Below are 21867 nucleotides of genomic sequence, written 5' to 3'. Positions count from 1 at the left end.
ATTTCTTTGGTGAAAAACAAAGCTAATCAAAACGAAAATCTATTTTCAAGATTGAACGTTTAGTGCTCTAACCTCTAACAGGTGAAGAAATGAAGAGTTGGCAAAGAACCAATTGATCAATCAATCACTCCAAACAATTGTTTCGATGAAACTAAACTTGAACTCGATGACGTTGTTGTAACCTCCTAAACCTGGATCTCTTCAAAATAGTTAATACATTGGGAAACTTCATTCTCCAAACAAACTTTGGAGAAGGTGAACAAGAAATGATAAAGGCCGAGCTAATTAACTTGGTTTTAGGAACTGAACTCGATGTTGCTGCCTTCCATGCTTCTTAGTATTTTCTCCGCGCTGAAATCAAAACCCTAACATTCGCACTTCGTCACTGTACGAACTCTGACAACCTTTGTAGAGTCAGCTTCAGTGTGCGAGTCTTCAATAGTTCAGCCAAAGAAATCTAGTACTGTGAGGTGATCTTCAGAGGCTTTGTTTGAACTTAGAAAGTTTTCGAAGAATAGTAACATGATTGTCTATTTGATTCATTTTAAGGTTTCAGAGAATTAAATTTTACGTTTTATGTTTTTCATTTGTTGATTTTTATATTACATTTCATACCATTTTCTTTTATTGTCTTTTATTTGTAGTATTTACGTGTATATATATACATATATATATATATATATATATATATATATATATAAAAGATAATTATATACTTATATTAATAATTATTTTTTAAAAAATTAATTCTTCTAATATAATTATTTAAATTTTAAATGAATTTTAAGTGTATAAATAAATTAAGTTAAATATTCATATTTTATAAATAAAATACATAGATTTATTTTTATTTATAATGTATCAGAAATAATTTATTTCATATTTAAAATCTTTAAAAAAATATATATAAAACAAATTAGACCATAAATATAATAATATATATAATAATATGTAACAACATAAATTAATTAATAATCCTTTTATTTGAATAAATTAAGATATAAAATAAAAAAAGCAGCGTAAGAGATAGTAAATAATTATCAAAATAATAATTAATCATTTCATTTTAAATATAATTAATAAGAATTGTTTTAATATCTTCTATAATAATATTTAAATGGAAAGAAATATAGTGTATTAGTTATTATTTTAATATATATATATATATATATAATATAATAAACAAATAAAAGATTAATTTATACAATAATAAAATATATTTTTATAATTTGTTAATACATTGATAGTTTTTAAAAATTTATCTAATAAATTTATCTTATTATAGAGTGTTGAATTGGATTCTTAGTTAGGTTAATTGCACTAGTGTTATCAAAGTATAAGGGTACCTTTTCCAATTTCACACTATAGTCCATGATTTTAGCATAACTATGACCAGTTGCTATGTATTCAACTTCAATAGTGGATAATGCCACACAAGATTATTTTTTGCTATTCTATGATATCAAGCTTGAGACAAGTAGGTGGCATGTTCCACTTGTGCTTTACCTATCCAATTTGTACCTTACATGTTAGCAAAAAGGATGTCATCACGACCCCTTTGAAGCTAAAGATTTTGATGGATACTCAAGCAAAAATACTACAAGATTAAGGGAAGCTCAAGATAAAGATATAGAGTATTTAGAGTGTCAAGTCACTCTGGATAAAGAGAAAATATAAGAGGAATTATTAGCCAAATCATCTCTCTTCACAAGTGAAATTATTTTTTCATGCACATAATTAAGGTTAAAACATAATTAAATTATGTTTCTACAGTTTTTCAAAAATAAAAGTATCTTTTGAATTGAAACTAATTTTTAAATCAAGTATTCTCTGACTATATCTTCTCCTAAAAATCATCTTTTCTACAAAGAATAAAAATTGATTTTAGAATTTATTTGAATTAATTAAATTATGTTTCTACAAATTTTCAAAAATAAAAGTATCTTTTGAATTGAAACCGATTTTTAAATCAAGTATTCTTTAACTATATCTTCTTCTACAGATCATCTTTTCTACAGAGAATAAAAGTTGATTTTCAAATTTATTTGATTTGATTTTTGAATTAATTGAATAACTTTTCTTAAGAAAACTCAAGTAAAACTCTTTAAATAACCCAATTTGAGAAAGATAAAACACACAACAAACTACTACTAAGTGGAAGCATGAAAATATTTATTAAGTTTTTGCCTTTGTTATTCAAGTTGGTTGAGAAAATTCACTTGTTAAAGGAGCTGACTGTCGAGCATTTTGTCTTTTTAATCTTTCTTTCTAGGTGACAATGTTCCAATTTTTTAATTTGTAATTTTCATGCTTTGTTTTGTACAGAGGAGGTGTTTCATCCCTTGTGTGATTCATGGAGGTGTTGTCATATCTTGAAAGGGCTCAAGAGAGGTGTTTGTCGGTCTTTAGAATTTTTCTTTTGCATGGTTCACTAGGTCATTGTGGTTGTAATTGAAATACTCTAAAGATAGTGAATTGGGATTGTCATTCTCACATTGAGGTGACTGGGAACTGGATGTAGGGTTGGGTATACCCGAACCGGTATAAATTACTGTGTGAATTTCTTGTTTCTTTTAACTTTTTTTTTTACGTTTCCAGTAACACACTTAATTAATTAAAAAAAGATATTTTTTTCAGTATAGGCATCAAGACAATTTTTTTTAAAGCATCAATTCAACCCCTCTTCTTGATGCCATTTGTCTAACATTGCATAGTCAGAATCTGAAAAACCACTAAGAATTATTTTAGAATCAATTGGATACCATAATCCAACATTAATCGTCCCTTTCAGGTATTTGAGAATCCTCTTTGCAGCTTTAAAGTGTGACTCCTTTGGTTATTGTTAGATAGAACCTAGTTGTTGTTAAATAGAACAAAGAACCAATCAACATTCTATATTTGGTTGAGTCAACTTGCTGCCCAACCTCATCTGCATCCATAAGGCAGTTTGTCGCAATTGAAGTGATAACTTCTTTGCAGTTCTCCATTTCAAACTTTTTCATCTGATCAAAACAATATTTTGACTAGCTTAAAAATGTCCTTTGCTTGAGTTCCTTGACTTACAGCCCTAGAAAGTAGGTTAGCTCACCCATCATAAACATTTCAAATTCACCTTGCATAGTCCCTAACTAATCTCACCAATGATTTTGTCCTTTGACAATGCTTTAGATGCAATCCACTCATTGGGTAGGTTGTTGTTTGCAACTATTTCAGTCGATGTTTTTCCTTTTCAGCATATTGCTTTTCCAAGACATATATTCATCATTTGCCTTCATTATCTACATTCTTAGACCTTTGATCTTGTAACTTTGGGTTAGTTTCATCAAATTCCACATGCATAAGGGTTGCTCCTTAGGGTCGTATACCCTAGGGGACGAGGATAGGTAGTCCGATAAATAAATAAATAAATAAATAAATAAATAAATATATATATATATATATATATATATATATTCTGAATATTTTACATTCACAAAAACTTACACCAATATAGGTCAATAAGGTCTTTGAAAATCTTAGTTAAGCTAAATAAGGTATTACTGGTTCATTTCTTTATGTTGAACTATTCAAGATATTTTTAATTGATAACAATATTTTTTAAATGCTACAATATAACAAATTCATAAAATACAAACAATTAACATTTGTCAATAAAAAAAATTGAATCTTCAAATATTGAAATTAAGGAATGGTTGAGATCTTGTGTATATTTGGAAACCTATAGAGGATCTTAATAAAAAAGGCAAGTATGTAAAAGTTCATAAATAATTTTCATCAACTCATTGCAAGGAAATTTTGGAACTGCAATTCAAAAATCTCAATGATATTCCCTCCTTTAATTTCATCAAAGCTCGTTAAGTGGAGAAAGTTCCACTGCAAAAGAGATACATATTTACAAAACCTTATGAGGAAAAGGAAATTATAATCGTAGAATGTTATTATACAGCAAAACCATTTATCAAAGTTTGGATTATGAATAGAACAAAAAAGGAGAGGTTTTAACTCAATACATGTATGAAACTAGAACTAATATAAAAAATTCCATTAAATGGCAACGTGGAAATAAAATCAAGGGTGCTAGAAATGAAAAAACAAAACCTTGCAGAGGACATTGAAAGATTCGGTTACTAATATCTTAATATGGAGAAATTGAAATCGTGTTTAGTCATCGAAATACACTTAGTCACTAATTCACCGTTAATAATCTTTTAATTTGGAGGGAAATTAGACTCGTGTTTAGCCACCAAAGCACATTCAGTTTCTAATTCACAGTTGAAAAAGATTCAATCACTAATAATTCACTTTATTCGGTTGCTAATTCAAAGACTAAAACAAACAACTTATTTTGCAACCCAATTAAAATTGTGTTGTTCAAAAAGAATTTTGTTGTCGCTATTTCAATCGCTGACAAGAGTAATTTTATTCTACTTTTCACAACCATCGATTTAGCAACAAATTTTTTGCAACTAATACTTTTAGTCACTATACAAAATAATATTACTAACAAGTTATTTGGTCATTGTTTCGGTCGCTAATTTGAGATTGATAATCGGTATCTAATTCAGTCACAATTTGCAACCTTATTATTTTAGTGGCTAAATTTAGAGTCAAAATGCCTTTTTTTTCTTGTAGTGACAATATGTGTGTTGGAGAGCAGCAACGAGCACTAAACTATAATCATATCATTCATCACTCCACCCTCCATCACCACCACTCCCTTCACTTTATATATCAGGTGGTCTTTCACATGGAAGACTAAACCTTCTTGGTTGATTCTCTTGTAATTTCATAGTTGAATTTGAGTTATGTGAATAAACATTTTCTTTTATTAAATTCAAGAAAAAATTATTTTCTTCTATTCTTTTTTTAGTTTTGATTTATGCTCTTAGGATTGTCTTAGAATTCTTGTTAATAATTCAATATTAATCTTTAATTAGACTTCTTGTTAATTTCCTTAATTATGATAAGTTTGTGTTAGAAAAAAAAGTAAATCTTCACAATAGCGTAATAAAGCACATGTAGATGCTTAGAACAAGTAAAGTATTAATACATTCTTATTTGTATAAACTTGAAACAAATTAGTAACTAAATGAATTAATTTACGTTTACTTAATAATTCAAACTTGTATACCGGACTGCTTAATCAACATATAGAAGAATAAATTATTACCTTAATCATAGACGTTTAAAATGAATTAAAACTTCTTTGGTTAATTTGAAATATTTATTTATAAATTAAATAAATGATAATCCTACCACACTTATTAAAAAATTTAACTATGGAAAAGTTGGAGAATCAATCTGTTTTTACATATTTGTTTTTATTTCTTTATATAATTTTATGTTTTTAAAACCCCCTTCTTGATGTTTTTATGTTTATGACATTTTTCTACAAATTCTAATAACTATGTGACTAACAACCCAATTCTATCACTAGACGATTAATGCAATTCTACATTACTATATTAGAAGATTGACATATATTGAGTTATTATGGAAACGACACTGATCAATAACCAGGAGGAATCAAGTCTACATCTGTTTCATGAATGTTTTGTTACGATAAAAAGTCGGTCCTGGCTGAAACGTGTTTTTGGTAATCTGGAATTTGGTTTGCCTATGTTTTGCATTCTGTTTTTTAAATGCTTAAACAACCCTTTGGTGAAATTCATTAGATTAGTTGCGGCTACTTTTTCAGTGTGGATGATTTGACACATGAGAAATTATGCTAAATTTCAACAACCTTAGACATTAATTCAATTATGCATACTGCTAAGCATCATGTCAGGTTAGCAGGTAATGTATCTCATACGTCTACGCATAATACTATCACCGACTTCGCTGTGTTAAAAATTCTGTAATCTACAAAAATTCTATAATTGGAGAACTAACACTTCTCTTGAATGATAATATCTTCTTTTTAACTTTTCCAAATATTGACTTGCGCAGCTCCCAATGGTGGCAGAAACTAACCCTCTTCAAGACTCGAGCATGTTCCAATGCAAATTTGGCAAATCGCAGTTCATCTTCAACACCCTTAAGTTTTCCAAACTTCATCACTTCAAGGTTAGATATAAAACAATACGGCACATTTTCAGGATTGCAATGTTCTTCGCCAAACCCCAGTAGTTCCTAATGACAAAAATAAATAATTATATTCCACGTCAATAACCAAATAATGATAAAAACTAACTATACAGATTATAATCAATAACATTTTGACCTTCAGCAGAAGCATTTTGAAAATTCAGTGATTATTTGGTCACATAGCTAGTTTCAATCAATTACCTGTATATCAAGAGTCTTGAGAAATGGTGAGTTTCGAAGGAAAATCAACAGAATATCACCGGTAACATTTCCCATTTCCAGACGAGTCAACATTCCAAATGCAGGAAATTCATCGTGTGCTACTGCAAGAACCTGAGTGACAATTTGAGAATCAGCAAAGTAAAAATGTTTCTATAGTCAAGCAAGGGAATATTGTAGTCATGAAAAATTTCATTTCGTCGATTTTTTATTAAGAACAAGAACGCAGGGTAAAAGCAAGGAAGTATACCTTCGACCTCTCAAACTTTAAGCATTCCACATTATTATTGAATTGTTTCAGAAGCTCAAAAGCAAAAGATCCTGTATTTTCGGTACTCTCTCGTACAAACTCCCATGGATCAATGTTAGCAGAAGCAATACGTGCTGTAGATAGGTCTAAGTCTAACAAAACAGTATCTGGAATTGGTGCTATGAAACCACTATAAGAGAACTTTGTCAGACGCGGAGCGCAAAACTTGATTACAGTCTGCGAGTCAACAGATTTAAAGGCACGTGTATGACTTATTGAAAGCACTTCAAGTAGAGGCACTTCAAAACTTACAACCTTCACGTTTAACCAGATGCAATTTGTTGCCCGGTGTACTCTAAGAAGGGGGAAGTTAAGGCACATATTTTTGGACTCATTAGAAGGGGGGCAGACCACGGTGACTCCAGACAACTCAAGAACAGTGAGGGATGATAGATAAACAAGGTGGGGAACTTTGACAGCACAACCATTCATATGCAGTCGGACAGCACAAACATTCATATCCAGCACCAATTTCTCTAAGGACTGGGATTTCCAAAGGGAATGCAAGAAAATGTCAAGTTTTCTGTTTGACTCAATGAAAAGCTCTTTGACACCCCGGCTTAAGACAGCAGATATCCACTGATTAATATGGTAAGAATCATAATCCTTTGTAAGAGAAAGAGAGAAACCTTCAATGCTTTTTGCATCCAGATGAAGCAGTACTCTATACACAGAATTTAAAAAGTGAGTTCTGCTAATGTAAGTGCGATAGTACAACTTTCTATCGATAAAGCGGAGCTTGGTGATGGTTGTCCACATGTTCATCCATCTCTTGGATAAAACACAAGTACAAACTGCTTCTTTAGTTAGAAGAAAAGAGAGAATGCGACTAATAATGACATCAGGTAGGTTGCTAATCATGTCTTCATCTTCTTCACACTTCTTCTTCTTGGAAGAGGAATTTGATGAGTCCATATCTGTTTGGAGTTCCTACAAAGAGTGAAAAACAATTACCCACATTTTCAATCTATACACACACAACATCATCTAAAAACAAAGTTTGAACAAGTTGGTCAGATTAAATCGCTGTTATACTTAAGACACTCAGCCGGAGTCTCATTCCAGAGTGTGGAAGCATGAAAATGTGAGAGCTATTGGTTGTGACAAGCGAGGCTTGTCAACAGAGGCACACCTGCAACCCTTATAAATTTTTCTCTTACTGTCTTATTTCTATTTATATTTTTTCTTCATTTTTGCCTTTTACACAACTTTTCAAATTCTTACACACAAGTCGCTAAAGGTAGGCTCATACTTAAGATACTCTTATGGTGAGTCTCGAATTGCAGAGTGTGAGAGCAACTACAAAATCTAAATATCAAATAACAGATAACAGAAACATAGTCCGAAATTCAGAAGCGAAATTCAACAGAAATTGACCAAAAAATTGGAAGACGACGACAAGAGTAAAACGAAATAGAAACACAAAATATCGCAAACCAGAGCGTGAACGAGAGCAATACAGGAGTGAGGAAGATAGCACGTGAAGGTGGTTGGCTTAGATACGCACCTATTTGATCAGCGTCGCCGTGCGGCGGAGAAGGCGACAAGCAAACCCTCGAACACCGTCACATCAGTGAGCACCGTCGAGAGAGAGATTGGGAATTGAACAATGCCGTGAGAGAAGTGAAAAACATCGAAGGAACTTGAGAGAAAAGAACTCTGAATTGCAAATGAGCAAGAAAACCTACTGAATTAGCAAATGAAGAAATAAAAATGTAATAACCATATAAACATCGTTAAAATAGTTTTTGTATTTTTAATATACTTTACAAAAGAGTATGGCAGTAAAAAAATATTTTAAGTATTGCTTTAAAATTAAAATACGAAGGAATATCCGGAAACAAAAATAAATATTATAAAATTTTGAGATGTAAAATAAAAATATTAATTTTAAGTTTCGGAAGTAACTTGTTTGTGATCCGTATATAGATAGTTAATTTGGCCAACGGTTCATGAATTAGCCCAACTCACTTCTTCTTGTTGGATATCGGATAAGGGGTTAAAAAAAAATTCCAACTTCTAATGCTCTCAAGTAGAGATGTCAAATATTCCTATGGATATTGTCTGAACCTGTCCCTGTTTTGACAGGGAATTCCTGTAATAAAATCAAACTAGTAATACTTTGATGGAGAACAATAGAACTCTACTGTAAGAATAGAGTCTGAATCTCATTCATATGAAAGAGTAGCATAGGTTACAGAAGGAAGAATTATTCTCAGAAAATGAATGAATGAATAGCATAACAGAATATGCATTCTTCCTATTTATTAGCCAATAACCGCCACTAACTAACTAACTAACAGAATAACAACAAACAATACGTATTTTATACACTTATACGATCCTTATACTCATTTAATACAAAGGATTGTATCATAGCCCTCCCCTTAAGCAATTGCTTGACCTCATGAATTGAAGAAAGGAAACTTCCTCTTTAAGTCATAGTAGTATTCCCAATTAGAGTCTTCAGGTAGCTGGTGTTTCCACTTGACCAATACCTTTGTGATAGCTCTACCCTGCCTCTTCACAGTCATGCGATCCAATATAGCTTCTGGTTCTTTGGCCTGTTGTTCCTCCTCTGACAAGGGCAAACCAGACACCGCACTGTTTTCTCCAATGTACTTCCTCAACTGAGACACATGGAAGACATTATGCACCTTAGAAGCAGAAGGCAGTTTCAACTTGTAAGCTACTACACCAACTTTGCTCAAAATTTCAAAAGGTCCAAAGAATTTAGGACTCAATTTAGCATTAATCCTGTTAGCAACCGAAACCTGCCTATAAGGATGCAATTTCACAAACACAAAGTCTCCCACTTCGAAACTCCTTTCTGATCTATGCTTATCAGCATTTTGTTTCATCCTGTTTTATGCCCTTTGTAAATGGAACTTCAGAACCTTAAGCATCTCCTCCCTTTTCCTTAAACTTCAGAACCTTATACCACTATTCAGCAAAAGTTAGCCACTTAGACCAGAATGTAGGAGCATCATTGCACATACACCTCGGATAAGTTTCCAGCACCCTATTTACCACCTTAGTCTGACCATCGGTTTGAGGATGGTAGGCTGATGACAACCAGAGCTGCACCCCTTGCAAAGACATCAGCTCCTGCCAGAAATGGCTCACAAAGACAAGATCCCTGTCACTAATGATCGAAATTGGGAAGCCATGTAATTTGAATACAAAATCAAAAAAGACTTTAGCCACATCTGAAGCACTGTAAAGGTGAGATAAAGGCATAAAATGAGTAGATTTGCTCAATCTATCCACCACTACAAATATCACCTGCTTACCAAATGAATTAGGAAGGCCTTCAATAAAATACATAGATATATGCTGCCATACATGACCAGGGATTGGAAGAGGCTGAAGTAACTCTGGTGAAGCCATTGTTTCATATTTACAAGTTTGACAAATCTGGCATTGCTGAATGAACTTTATCACATCCTTTGTCATGCCCTTCCAGTATAAGATGGCCTTAATTCGCTTTAAAGTAGCCCTCCTTCCCGAATGTCCCCCTGTAGGAGAAGAATGCATCCATTCGAGAATTTCTCTCTTCAAATCATCTTTCTGCCCAACCACCAGTTTGCCCTTCCTTTTCAATTCACTATTATGCCATGTGAAATGCTTATGAGAACTAGGATCTGCTTGAATCTCCTCAATAATTTTTTTTTAAAACATCATCCATAAACCAAGTTTGTTGAATCTTGGCCAACATATCAGATTGAACCAGATGCACCAGCAACTGACAACACTCAGATAACTACACCCTTGACAAAGCATCAGCTGCAATGTTGTCCTAACCTTGCATGTGCTCAATAGCAAAGTCAAATTCCACCAGTTTAACCAACCACTTCTGCTGAAAATCAGTGGTAAATCTCTGCTCCAGAATGTATTTAAGGCTCTTGTGATCAGTTTTAATAGTAAAATGATGATTAAGCAAATAACGCCTCCACTTCTGGACAGCAAACACTAGTGCCATAAGCTCCTTTTCATAAGTAGACAAGGATTGTTGTTGCTGATTTAAGATCCTACTAATGAAAGCCACAGTATGATGCTCTTGCATTAACACAACACCAATGTCATACCCACAAGCATCTACCTCTAGCACATATTCCTTCGAAAAATCAGGTAAAGCAAGAACTGGAGCAGTAATAAGAGCCTATTTTAATTGCTGGAAGGCTGCCTTAGCTTCCTCAGACCAGCAGAATCCATCTTTCTTCAACATATTAGATAAGGGCCTTGCAATAACACCATACCCTTTCACAAACCTCCTGTAATAACCGAATAGCCCCAAAAAACCTCTCAACTGCTTAATATTTTGAGGTAAGGGCCAATTTCTTACTGCCTCAATCTTGGAAGGATCAGTAGCCACTCCCTCCTTGAAAATAAAGTGTCCTAAGTATTCAACTCTAGGCACACCAAATAAGAACTTGGCTTGTCTAGCAAACAAGGAATGGTCCCTCAAGGTCTTCAACACAATCTGTAAATGCTCCAAATGTTCCTCTTCCCCTTTGTTGTAGACTAATATATCATCAAAGAATACCAAAAGGAACTTCCTCAGATAGTCCTTAAAGATGGCATTCATCAACCATTGAAAGGTTGCCGGAGCATTAGTTAGACCAAAGGGCATCACAAGATATTCATAGTGTCCTCCATGGGTCCTAAATACAGTTTTATACACATCATTTGGGTGCATTCAGGATTGGTTATAGCCTGACCTTAAGTCGATCTTGGAAAAGATAACTGAGCCATGTAGTTCATCCAATAGGTCTTCCACAAGAGGAATATGGAATTTATCCTTAACAATGTGCTTATTTAACTCCCTATAATCAACACACATCCTCCAAGACCCATCCTTCTTGCCAACCAGCACATCTGGACTTGCATAGGGACTACTACTGTTTTGGATAATTCTAGATTGCAAGTATTCCTTAATCAACCCATCAATGATATCTTTCTAGTGTTTGGCATACCTGTAGGGTCTGATATTAATTGGATTAGGTCCTTGTATCAAGGGAATCTGATGATCATGGCCTGGCCTTCTAGGAGGTAGCTGTTTTGGCTCTTGGAACAGATTTGCAAACTCCAATAAAACTTGATCGATTTTTACAGAAATCTCTCGACTATCAGCATGAGTAGTCATAGTCTACAGCAGCCCTTCTTCTTGATCATACAACTGAATCATAGACAAGTGGACTCCTTCTTCAATTGCCTTACTAATTTGCTGCTTCTTTACAGTTTTCAAGCCACTCGACGACAAACCCCTCAACACATGTCTTTTTCCTTTGAGGGAAAACTCCATCACCATCCTGTCGAAATTCCACATAATATCCCCTAAGGTTACCAACCACTCAATTCCCAACACCAGATCACAACCACCAAGGGGAAGCAGCATTACATCAGAGTTAAAAGTACTTTTCTGCAATTGCCAACTGAAATTCTTCACCATGGAAGATATAGCCAATGTATTACCATCAACCACAGAAACTCACAAAGGTTTCATTGGCTCAATCTTACACCCCAAACTTTTAGCCACTTGCTCATCAAGGAAGTTATTAGTACTTTCACTATCAATCAGAATGTTTATAATGTGAATTGCTTCTTCCTAACCAAACCAGTCACCCGCATTGTCCTCATAGTCTGGCAAGAACACAAACCAGTTAATGCACTAACTGATATTAGAGGTTCCTCCACATGACCCTCCTCCTCAACATCCCCATCTAACTCCTCAACTAAACCCTCCATCTCATCCACTTCTATCACATGAATCTGCAACTTCTTATGCACCTTAGCATGCTCAGGGGAAAATGGCTCATCACAAAAGTAGCATAACCCATTTGCCCTCCTTTCTGCCATAAAAGCAGAACTAAGCTATCTTGTAGGCTTGGTACCCGCTTTGGAAGACTCATAAGTTCCCAATATAGAATCAGTGTTCTTAAGAGCTTTAACAGGAAACACTAATTTTGAACTTTTAGCCATCAAATTTCCACTGCCACCCGCTTTAGAAGCTGACTCGTACATTCTGGCTAAGGAAAAAGCCTTGTTTACAAACGAAGGCTGAAACATCTGAACCATCATCTACACCTTTTGCTTCAACCCTCTCAAGAAACAACTCAATAACTCCACGCGAGCCACCAAGCAATCAAACTCCTCATGATAGTCAGTTATAGAACCTTTCTGCCTTAATTTCATCAGGTCTGCCATCGGATCTTCAGCAACCTCACCAAACCGTTCTAGCACCATCTTAGTGTATTCCTCCCACGACAACAAATTATCAACTCCAATCGGCTTAACAAAGGTAATGTGCCATTGCAGAGCCCGTCCCTCAAAATGAACCACCGCCAATCTCACCTTATACTCCTCTGGTGTATGATCCACAAAAAAAAACGTTTCACACTGAATCAACCAGTGCTTCACCTTATCGCCATTGAACCTAGGGAAATCAAGCCTAGCTAAACGAGTACCATACGAGTAGGGAGAAGATTTCTCACCATGACACGAAGGACTCAGAGCTGAATTCTGTTGAAGAAGATCTTGAATCTTCAGCAACAAGGTTGAAGTCAAAGAATCAGTTAAAGAACCCGTTAATGAACTCGTAAGTGAATCATGCAGCATTTGCTTCAGTGACGCGCCAAGCTCGATGAATCGCGCGTTCATATGATTGTTGAGGCGTTCTTCTTCCTCCCGCACCAAATTCTAGATCATTGTCTGATTACGAGTTGCATCAGCCATCGAAAAGTCACAGGAAGGTAGAGGACGATACCAATTGATAAAATCAAACTAGGAATACTGAATATGCGAAGATTGATGAAGAATAATATTGCCTCTACTATAAGAATAGAGTCTGAATCTCATTCATATGAAAGAGTAGTAGAGGTTACAAAAGGGAGAATTGTTCTCAGAAAATGAATGAATATCATAACAGAATATGCATTCTTCCTATTTATTAGGCAATAACAACCACTAACTAACTAACTAACAGAATAACAACAAACAATACTTATTCTACACACCTATACGATCCTTATACTCATTTAATACAAAGGATCGTATCACCCCGCATTGACTTGGTATGGGTGTGGAGAATCCTTGACTCTTTAAATTGGGTATGGATGGGGATGGGGATGTACATATCCTGCCATAATATTTGTCCCCGCCATATCTCCGTCCTCGTTTAAATTATTAAAATATTCACAATTAATTAAGTAACTATATATATATATATATATATATATATATATATATATATATATATACTTTCTACTCTTTATTTCTTCTAATTATTTGGTTTATCATGAAACTCATTCGCATCTCCAATATATTTTTCATCTTATCATAATCTTGATGTATGTTAATTAAAAAAATTTATGCTTCACATTTGAATATTTCTATTATTTTTTAATATTTTTATTTATTATATATTTTCCTTTAACATGAGAATGTTTATAGTCTCAATTTAAGGTAATATAAAAAAAAATTCTTTACTTATTATTATTAATTTTTGTTTAATTTGAAGAACTCTTTTGTTTCGTTAAAATAACTTTCGTTATTTTTCAACCATTGAGTATATATGTTGATAGTTGAAAAGTTATCTTAGATCTCTAAGGTATTTTTCATCTTATCATACCCTTAATTCTACATTTGATTTCTTTTGTGCGATTTCTTTTAATAGACTCTCAAATTATTTCTAAGCAAACATTTGTTAATTTTTTAATATTTTTATTTATTGTTTATTTTCATCATCTAGAATAATATTTTGATATATTCTATCTAATTATTTTTTATTTTCTAACTCATTATTAATCATATTGTAATTTTTTCACTTTAATTGTATAAATAACTTTTATTTACTACAATATAAAAATTTAATGTAATTGCTATGAATATGTTTTTGTCACTATCCAACATATATTGGAGTTCAAAAGATACAAAATTTATGTCAAAATTTTATTATTATGTTTATTATTTGTTCTTTGTGTCATTTTGATGAAGTGATGTATTATAACTTTTATTAGTGTATAAAAAAGAGATTCATTAGAATTTAAAAAATTGAAGTAAACAAACATTTAAAATATATTTTAATTTGAATATTTGTTTTCCTTTTATATATTTTTTAATTATTTTTTAATTTTATCAACTAAGATTCATTAATGTTTGTAGTTTACAAATTTCATAAATGTTTTCGTTATCATGAAATTTTATTTGGTATTCTAATATAAAATGTAAACAATTATAATTTATTTCAAAGTATTTGATACGGAAGAAACAGTCATCCTCCTAATATTGAATATTTGATAATATTATGTTTTCTTTATCGTAATTTTTTTTCTTTCATAGAAATTAATATTGAAGTAGTTAGAACACGGGTACGGGTATGGGTACGAGATTATACCCGTTACCTGGTGGGGATGGGGATGAGACAAAAGTTTGATACCCGTTGGGTTTGGGTACGGGGATGGGGATGAATATTTTATGCGGGGATGGGTACGGTATAGCGAAACCCGTCCCCGCCCCGCCTCGTTGCCATCCTTACTCTCAAGTGGGTTAAGGCTAGAGTCATGGTGGGTTTGACCACTAAAATAATTTAACTAATTCTTAAAATAGTAATATTTTGAGTCTCGGTTAAAGATGGAGTAAAGCTGTTTCGGGATGACTCGAATTAAAAGTCGAAACTGAACGACCAGGTCAGAACTGACCAAATATCGAGACAGGCTGTATAATTATTTTTATTTTCATTTTTAAAATAATATAATAATTATTATATTATTTAAATAAATTTAAAAAAATATATTTAACTATTATCATTATAATATACATATATATTAATTATATATATATATATATATATATATATATATATATATATATATATATATATACACACACGTGTCTTTTATTTTTGTTATAGAAACAAAAAAGTTAAATCATGTAAAAAAAATTAAATAATTATATAACTATCATATAATATTTTAGTGGATGATTATGGATTTAAGAAATTGTGTTATATATTCTTTGTTAGATTTGATGCACCAATATTTTATAACTAAGAGAGGAGTGAATTGGTTTCGGAAATCTTTTGTTGTTCTTTTCACTTTAAAACTAGTTTTAAAAAGATCTTTAACCAATTTACAAAATATGTTTAAGAATGCATATTGTTTAACCTTTATACTTAGCAAAATGTAAAAGATAATGAAAAGAGAGCATAAGAGACACCAAGTTTTATAGTGGTTCAATTCAATTGAATCTACATCCAATCTCTAGCTATCCACACTAGAAATTCCACTACAGCAATAAGAGAAGGAATATAAGAATCTCCTATGTAATTCCTAAACTCTAGAAACACACTCTTGAAACAATCCTTCAAGAAATGCAAAGCAGTAATGCTACAAGCAATTACTAACCCCTATCACAATCACAATGATAGAAGGACAAAATTTTAGAACCAAGAAACCATAAAAATCAGTAAAAAACAATAATAGTGATACATGTAGGATAAACTTGTGATGGAACAAGAACACTTGAATCAATACAAAGCTTGGTATCACTATTACACCATCTTCATGAAATCTTGATGAACAATGAGGCATAGCTGCAAAAATGCTCCAAGAACTCATCAACACCCTTTCTTCGATCTCTTTTGTTTGAAAAAAAAACATGACTCATAACTGTATCAGTGACCTATTTTTAGAGTAGAGTTGTTTTATGGTGTATCTAGTTGATTAGGTTATCTAACTAATCAACTAGATTATGACATTGCTCAAGTTCATGTTCCATAATTAATCTAATTAACTAGATTAATATTCTAATCAACTAGCACGACAACAAAACAACAAATTTAACCATTACACACACACACACACCAGACATGGCCTAATAGATTAGATTAACATTCTAATCAATTAAGTGTGAAGGATTTAACATATTTAGCTTGACCCACATCAAGTTCATACACACATCTATGTCCTGCTTGAATTCTAGCTATTCTAGGCTATCATTTTCCTATGGACATCATAAAAAGCAACATAGATTTAACCAATAGCAACGTTCTTTAAAAAAATAAAGAAATTAATATGTTTTTCGTCTTCAAACTTTTAATGGATTTTAAAATTAGTCGTTATGTGAAACTGTAACCTATTTAGTCCCCTAAATTTTGTAATGTTTGGTTTTAGTCCTTTATCTGTAACATTGTTAGTAACTTATTGACCTGTAGAATGACGTTCCATGTTGTGTTGTGATTTTTTACACATCATACACATGTGTTGGAATTATAATTTGCATTTATTTAATTAAAAACTCAATTTGAAAAACCTAATAACCCTAAAAATAGTATTAAAATAACAAAAGCAAGATAGGTGATGATCGAAAGAGATTGAGAACGAATGTAGGGCATTGACGAAAGGCCATTGTTGAGAAGGGTATCCCGTTATCGTTGAACTTGAACCAACAAATCCCTTGAAATCGCGATTACAATCCAAGTAAGATTTGACTTTCTATCTTTATATTGATTTAAAATTTTGGAGATTTTATCAGTGTACAAGTTGTTCTTTATTTTGATCCTTTGTGAGTTTAAGAATACAATTCCATGTTTCATTCCCATACAGTGTTCTCTTCCATCACATGGGGAACTTCGTAAAGATTGAGGGATAGGGGGTCCGTTAAGAAGGTGAAGAGAAGCATTTGTTGAGAGCTATAGATTGCAAGACCCGTGAAATTTAATTAATTAATAAATGCGGGTAGGGGAGCCTTTATGGCATTTAATATTGATTAATATGACGTGGAAAAGTACTAGCTCAAATGGTTGAGCGTACTTAATTGTATGAGAGGACTTGGGTTTAAGTCCTATGTATGCCATTTGTGTGTTATTTAATTATTATTATTTTTAATAATATGCTTGATCATGTTGAATGATAATATAATCATAGAATTATATTAGTTATCACGAAACATGAATTGGTTGAATGGTTGCGCATAGAGTTAGCATTAGCAGGTTATGAGTTAACTAAATGATGGAGTTTGAATGGCAATTATATCACTTTTAAATGCCATTTTCGTTTTAGCCATTAATCCCTCATTAAGACACCATTATAAGGAAAAATTCAGGAGAGAGGAGAGGTTTCTGCACTTGCCATTACTGCATAGTGAGAGGAAAGGGAATTGGAGAGTGTTCAGTGAGAATTGAGGTAACCTGGGGCGAAATTGAAGGGAAGCCATTGTTGAAACAAAGGAAGAACTCTAGAATTCAAGTTTAAGCAAGGAAATTCCAGGTTAGGGGAGCTGAACCCATTTTCTTAAATTGTATCTTTAATCTGTATGAAAGCATGTGCAATTAGATGTATATAAACTGTGAAATTGTGTAATTGACCATTAATTTGAATGGAATAGTGTAAATAAGTGTTAAGGTTGGAAAGATTGGGGATTGATATTGCGAGACAAATTAGTGATGTAATTTTAGGGGAAAATTGTAGGGAATGAGTGTGGGTTGTACATTGGTCTGCATGCGAGTGAAATCGCAAGAGAATTGGGAGAAATGGACAGGGAGAAGATTAAATTGTGAGAATTGGGAGTTCTCGCAGGGAGGAAAATTCTGGGGATCCAGAAATCACACACATCGTCGGCGGCACGAGGTCTACCGCTAGGTGCCATCGTAGAGACATCCATCTTTGCGTGGCTGTGGGAATTTTGATGGTTCGTGATTTTAGGAAGTTTAGGTTCTTGCTAAATGCGGGGTTAGAGATTGTATTTGGATGTAAGCCTCGGTGATGACTTGTGCAAGTGAGAGGTAGGAATTAATCCTTTCTTTTGTATGAGGCAAAGATTATTATGATGTAGTATGTGCAAGGGAATACGGGATGATGTTCAGTGAAGTGTAAATGGTAGTTTAGAGTGACTAGGCAGACAATGCACTAGAAAATGCTAGTAAAATGAGAGGTGAAAGCTCACATAAATAAATAAATATATATATATATATATATAATTGGTGGGGTGAATCCATATAAATTTGTCATCTTTGTAAGAGATTAATAACTTGAGGTAAATCAGGCACATTGGGATTGGAGCGATATCAGTAGTGGTTCAATGTAATGGCAAGTGGTGCTTATATCAGTTGTAGAAGGCATATAAGTAATTAGGAATAAGTGATACCAAGGATGACTAAACATGACTTAAATTGAGAAACTCTTGGGTTGGAAATTTTGTTAGTGATAGTGTGTTGTAGGCATTTTGGGTGTGGAAAAGATATGGCAATGGAACTGGTGTAGTGAGTGTGTGAGGAAGGAAGCCATAACCAAGACCAGTTTGTGTATTGTGCAACTATTGACCTAGCACCTAGCGGTAGGGATCGTCTCGCCAAGCGATAGAGGCAAAGTCAGTGTATACAGAGGCGCTTGACGCTTGACGGTACGCGTCACCCGTCAGGCGGTCTAAAAGCGGGCAACGCCTGGTGCCTTGTGAGCAGCGCCAGGCGATTTTTGCTGCAACAACATTAGGTTGATGGCATTGTGTGCATGATCTATAAGGCTTCTATTACACTTTAAAGGTCGGCTTGCTGATGTTCCTTGAGTTGTGGCTCGAAACATATCCCTTGAGTTGTGGCTCGGGATAAGGGTTAAGCACGTGGATTCCTTGAGTTGTGGCTCGGAATAGCATCCCTTGAGTTGTGGCTTGGGATGGCGGATGAACACGATGAACTCTTGAGTTGAGCTCGGGTTGGCGAGTGTTGCCGGTGTGAGTGTGCTGGTAGTGGCCAGTACGAACGGGTCTAGATAGATTGCCCTCCTCAGTAATTAGCTGACGCGTTTGGTAGTCTTAGGACGTTACGAACTATGTTCATATTTAGGAACTCCACTTGGCATTATGGTGCGTGATCCGTAGCATGGTTTCCCGCACGTGCTTTATCGGCTGTGGCCGATAGGTATGGCAGTAAGGCATCTTGAGGTACTCACTAGAAGACGTAGAACACAGTTAACATGGTGGTGGCCATGTATTATTGAATCAAAGGATGGATCTGGTGAGGTTTAGTGACAGAGCGAGGATAGCTCGGGAGCTTTTATGATTATGATTTTGAAATAAATTGTAAACACTATGGATGTTTATATATTATTTCAAGTTTTATAAATTATGGATTTTGGACTATTCATTGATCTAATAAAGTTTTAAATTTCCCGTGTTTTGGGAAATGGCATTTTTATAATTGAGGTTTATTAATTATTTATTTATTTTATTATTTAAATCTATAATATTCGGTCGGGATGTTACATAGATCCTAATAAGTGGTCTTATTTGGAAGCTTTAGGGATAGTTAAGGAGTTTATATATATGGGTGAAGTGAAGCTTTGGTGGAAGCCGAGTAAGAAGATAGACAATATGGATAAAATACTGAAGCCTCTGAATTTAGATAGTCATGCTATGGAGTTGGCTATGTATGCAGAAAATACTAAAGAGGAGGTTAACATTTATGTTGACCATATTGTTAATTTTACATAAGTAGTTGAATTGATTGAAGGCTCCACTAGTGAAGGAGTAAACGTGGATGTGCAAGATCAAGGTACTCAGGTTGTTGCGAATGAAGAACATCTTATTGAGATTGGTAGGAATGAAGAAGGGGATGTTGAGGGTGGTTATCTAAATGAAGAAGAAGAGGGTGTTCAGTGTGGTGTTAAGAATGAAGATATACTTCTCGAGATAGTGAAGAAGACAAAGATTTAAATGATGATGATGGATTTGGAGTGCAAACTGCCCCTCCTAGAAATTTTGCAGACGTGTTAAAGAGGTGGGAAATTTTGAAGAATACAAGAAAGAAAAAAGTTTGTGAAGATGTTGGTGTTGGTTATTTTTAGATACACGTTAGTGTTGATAACCATGTCATGGATGACAATACAACCGTGATGAGCTTGATTCTGATATGGACATTGATGGTGATAATGGTTGTCATGGGGGGGCAGAAATTTCCAAGGTTCAAAGTTGAAGATATGTGTAAGGAATTTAAGTTCACATTGGCTATGGAGTTTTGTTCATTGAAGGACTTTAAATAAGCCATCATGGAGCATTTTGTTTTAAATGGGAGAGAAATTAAGTTTGTCAAGAGCAATCATATTAGAGTAAAGGTTGTTTGTAAGAGGAACTGTGGATTTGTTATTTTAATGAGTAAAGTAGAGGCAAACATACTTTTCATGTGAAGACATTTATCGATACCCATAAATGTTGAAGAGTGTTTGGAAATAAAAATGCAAATAAGGCGTGGGTGTCAAGAGTCGTACTGGAGACATTTACAAACATTGGCAAGATGACAGTCAATGACTACATGGCAGAACTAAGGAGAGCTTTGAGAGAAAAACAAAGGGTTATGTACATACTACTGGGGGATGGTGAAAAACATTACACACTAATTTATGACTACATGGCAGAACTAAGGAGAGTTTCACATGAAACATGTAAAATTAAGTCGAATCAACCTTATCCAACTTTGCAGCCATGGTTCGGGAGTTTCTATATGTGTCTAGATGGGTGCAAGAAAGGGTTTTTGAATGGATGTAGACCATTTATAGGTTTGGATGACTCCCGCCTAAAAATAAGTTATGGTGGGCAATTGTTAGTGGTAGTCGCAAGAGATCCAAATGACCAATATTTTCCTTTGGCATTTGTTGTTGTAGAGAATGAGTGTAAGGAAACATTGAGGTGCTTTCTATTAATTTTAATTGATGACATTAGAGATAGTCAATCAAATCGTTGGGTCTTCATTTCTGACCAACAAAAGGTATATTATATTACCTAAATTTGTATTAATTTCACACATGTGATGCAAATTAACAATCCACATGTTTTGTTGCAGGGACTTATGCAAATTTTTGATGAAATGTTGGAAGGAGTGGAGCACAAATTATGCCTTAGACATCTTTATACAAATTACAAGAAAAGGTTTGGTGGTGGTGTTTTAATAGGGAATCTGATGATGGCAGCAACAAAGTCTACATCTTATCAACATGGGAAGCAAAGATGTAAGAGCTGAAAGGGGTAAATCTAGAAGCTTATGAATGGTTAGTTGCTATCCCTTGTAAATCCTGGTGCAAGCATGCTTTTAGTGCATATCCTAGGTGTGACATTTTAATGAACAACTTAACTGGTTCCTTCAATAGTACAATATTGAATGCTAGGGATAAACCAATAATAACAATGATGGAGTGGATTAGATGCTATATCATGAGTAGGTTTACAAACCTTAGAGAGAATCTACAAAAATATTCTCGAAATGT

General features: G+C 33.7%; 1 protein-coding gene across 2 annotated transcripts; it reads right to left on the bottom strand.

Moving 5' to 3' along the window:
• Nucleotides 1-5729: 5729 nt before the first annotated feature.
• LOC114183360 (F-box/FBD/LRR-repeat protein At3g14710-like) lies at nt 5730-8320 on the bottom strand. Of its 2 annotated transcripts, none has more exons than XM_028070367.1 (4): nt 8124-8320; nt 6557-7546; nt 6289-6420; nt 5730-6132 (listed from the first exon to the last, which is right to left on the bottom strand). In XM_028070367.1, the coding sequence occupies exons 2-4, from the start codon at nt 7529-7531 to the stop codon at nt 5863-5865; spliced, it is 1377 nt and encodes a 458-aa protein (XP_027926168.1). In that variant the 5' UTR covers nt 7532-7546; nt 8124-8320; the 3' UTR covers nt 5730-5862. The 2 variants fall into 2 exon arrangements, with proteins under 2 accessions (XP_027926168.1, XP_027926167.1); XM_028070366.1 differs by having other exon boundaries at nt 5841-6132; nt 8077-8320.
• Between the last annotated feature and the right edge of the window lie 13547 nt (nt 8321-21867).

Source organism: Vigna unguiculata, chromosome 5 (assembly GCF_004118075.2).
Source record: "Vigna unguiculata cultivar IT97K-499-35 chromosome 5, ASM411807v1, whole genome shotgun sequence".
NCBI lineage: Eukaryota > Viridiplantae > Streptophyta > Magnoliopsida > Fabales > Fabaceae > Vigna > Vigna unguiculata.
The sequence above is the reverse complement of the archived record's forward strand: the minus strand, read 5'-3'. Positions and strand labels throughout refer to the sequence as shown.

Excerpts from the sequence above, each read along its gene's own strand:
- LOC114183360 (XM_028070367.1), bottom strand. The coding sequence starts at position 7,531 with ATGGACTCATCAAATTCCTCTTCCAAGAAGAAGAAGTGTGAAGAAGAT. Across the intron at positions 6,421-6,556 it reads TAAAGTTTGAGAGGTCGAAG|GTTCTTGCAGTAGCACACGA; the intron begins GTATACTTCCTT and ends ATTGTCACTCAG. Across the intron at positions 6,133-6,288 it reads TCAAGACTCTTGATATACAG|GAACTACTGGGGTTTGGCGA; the intron begins GTAATTGATTGA and ends TTTTGTCATTAG.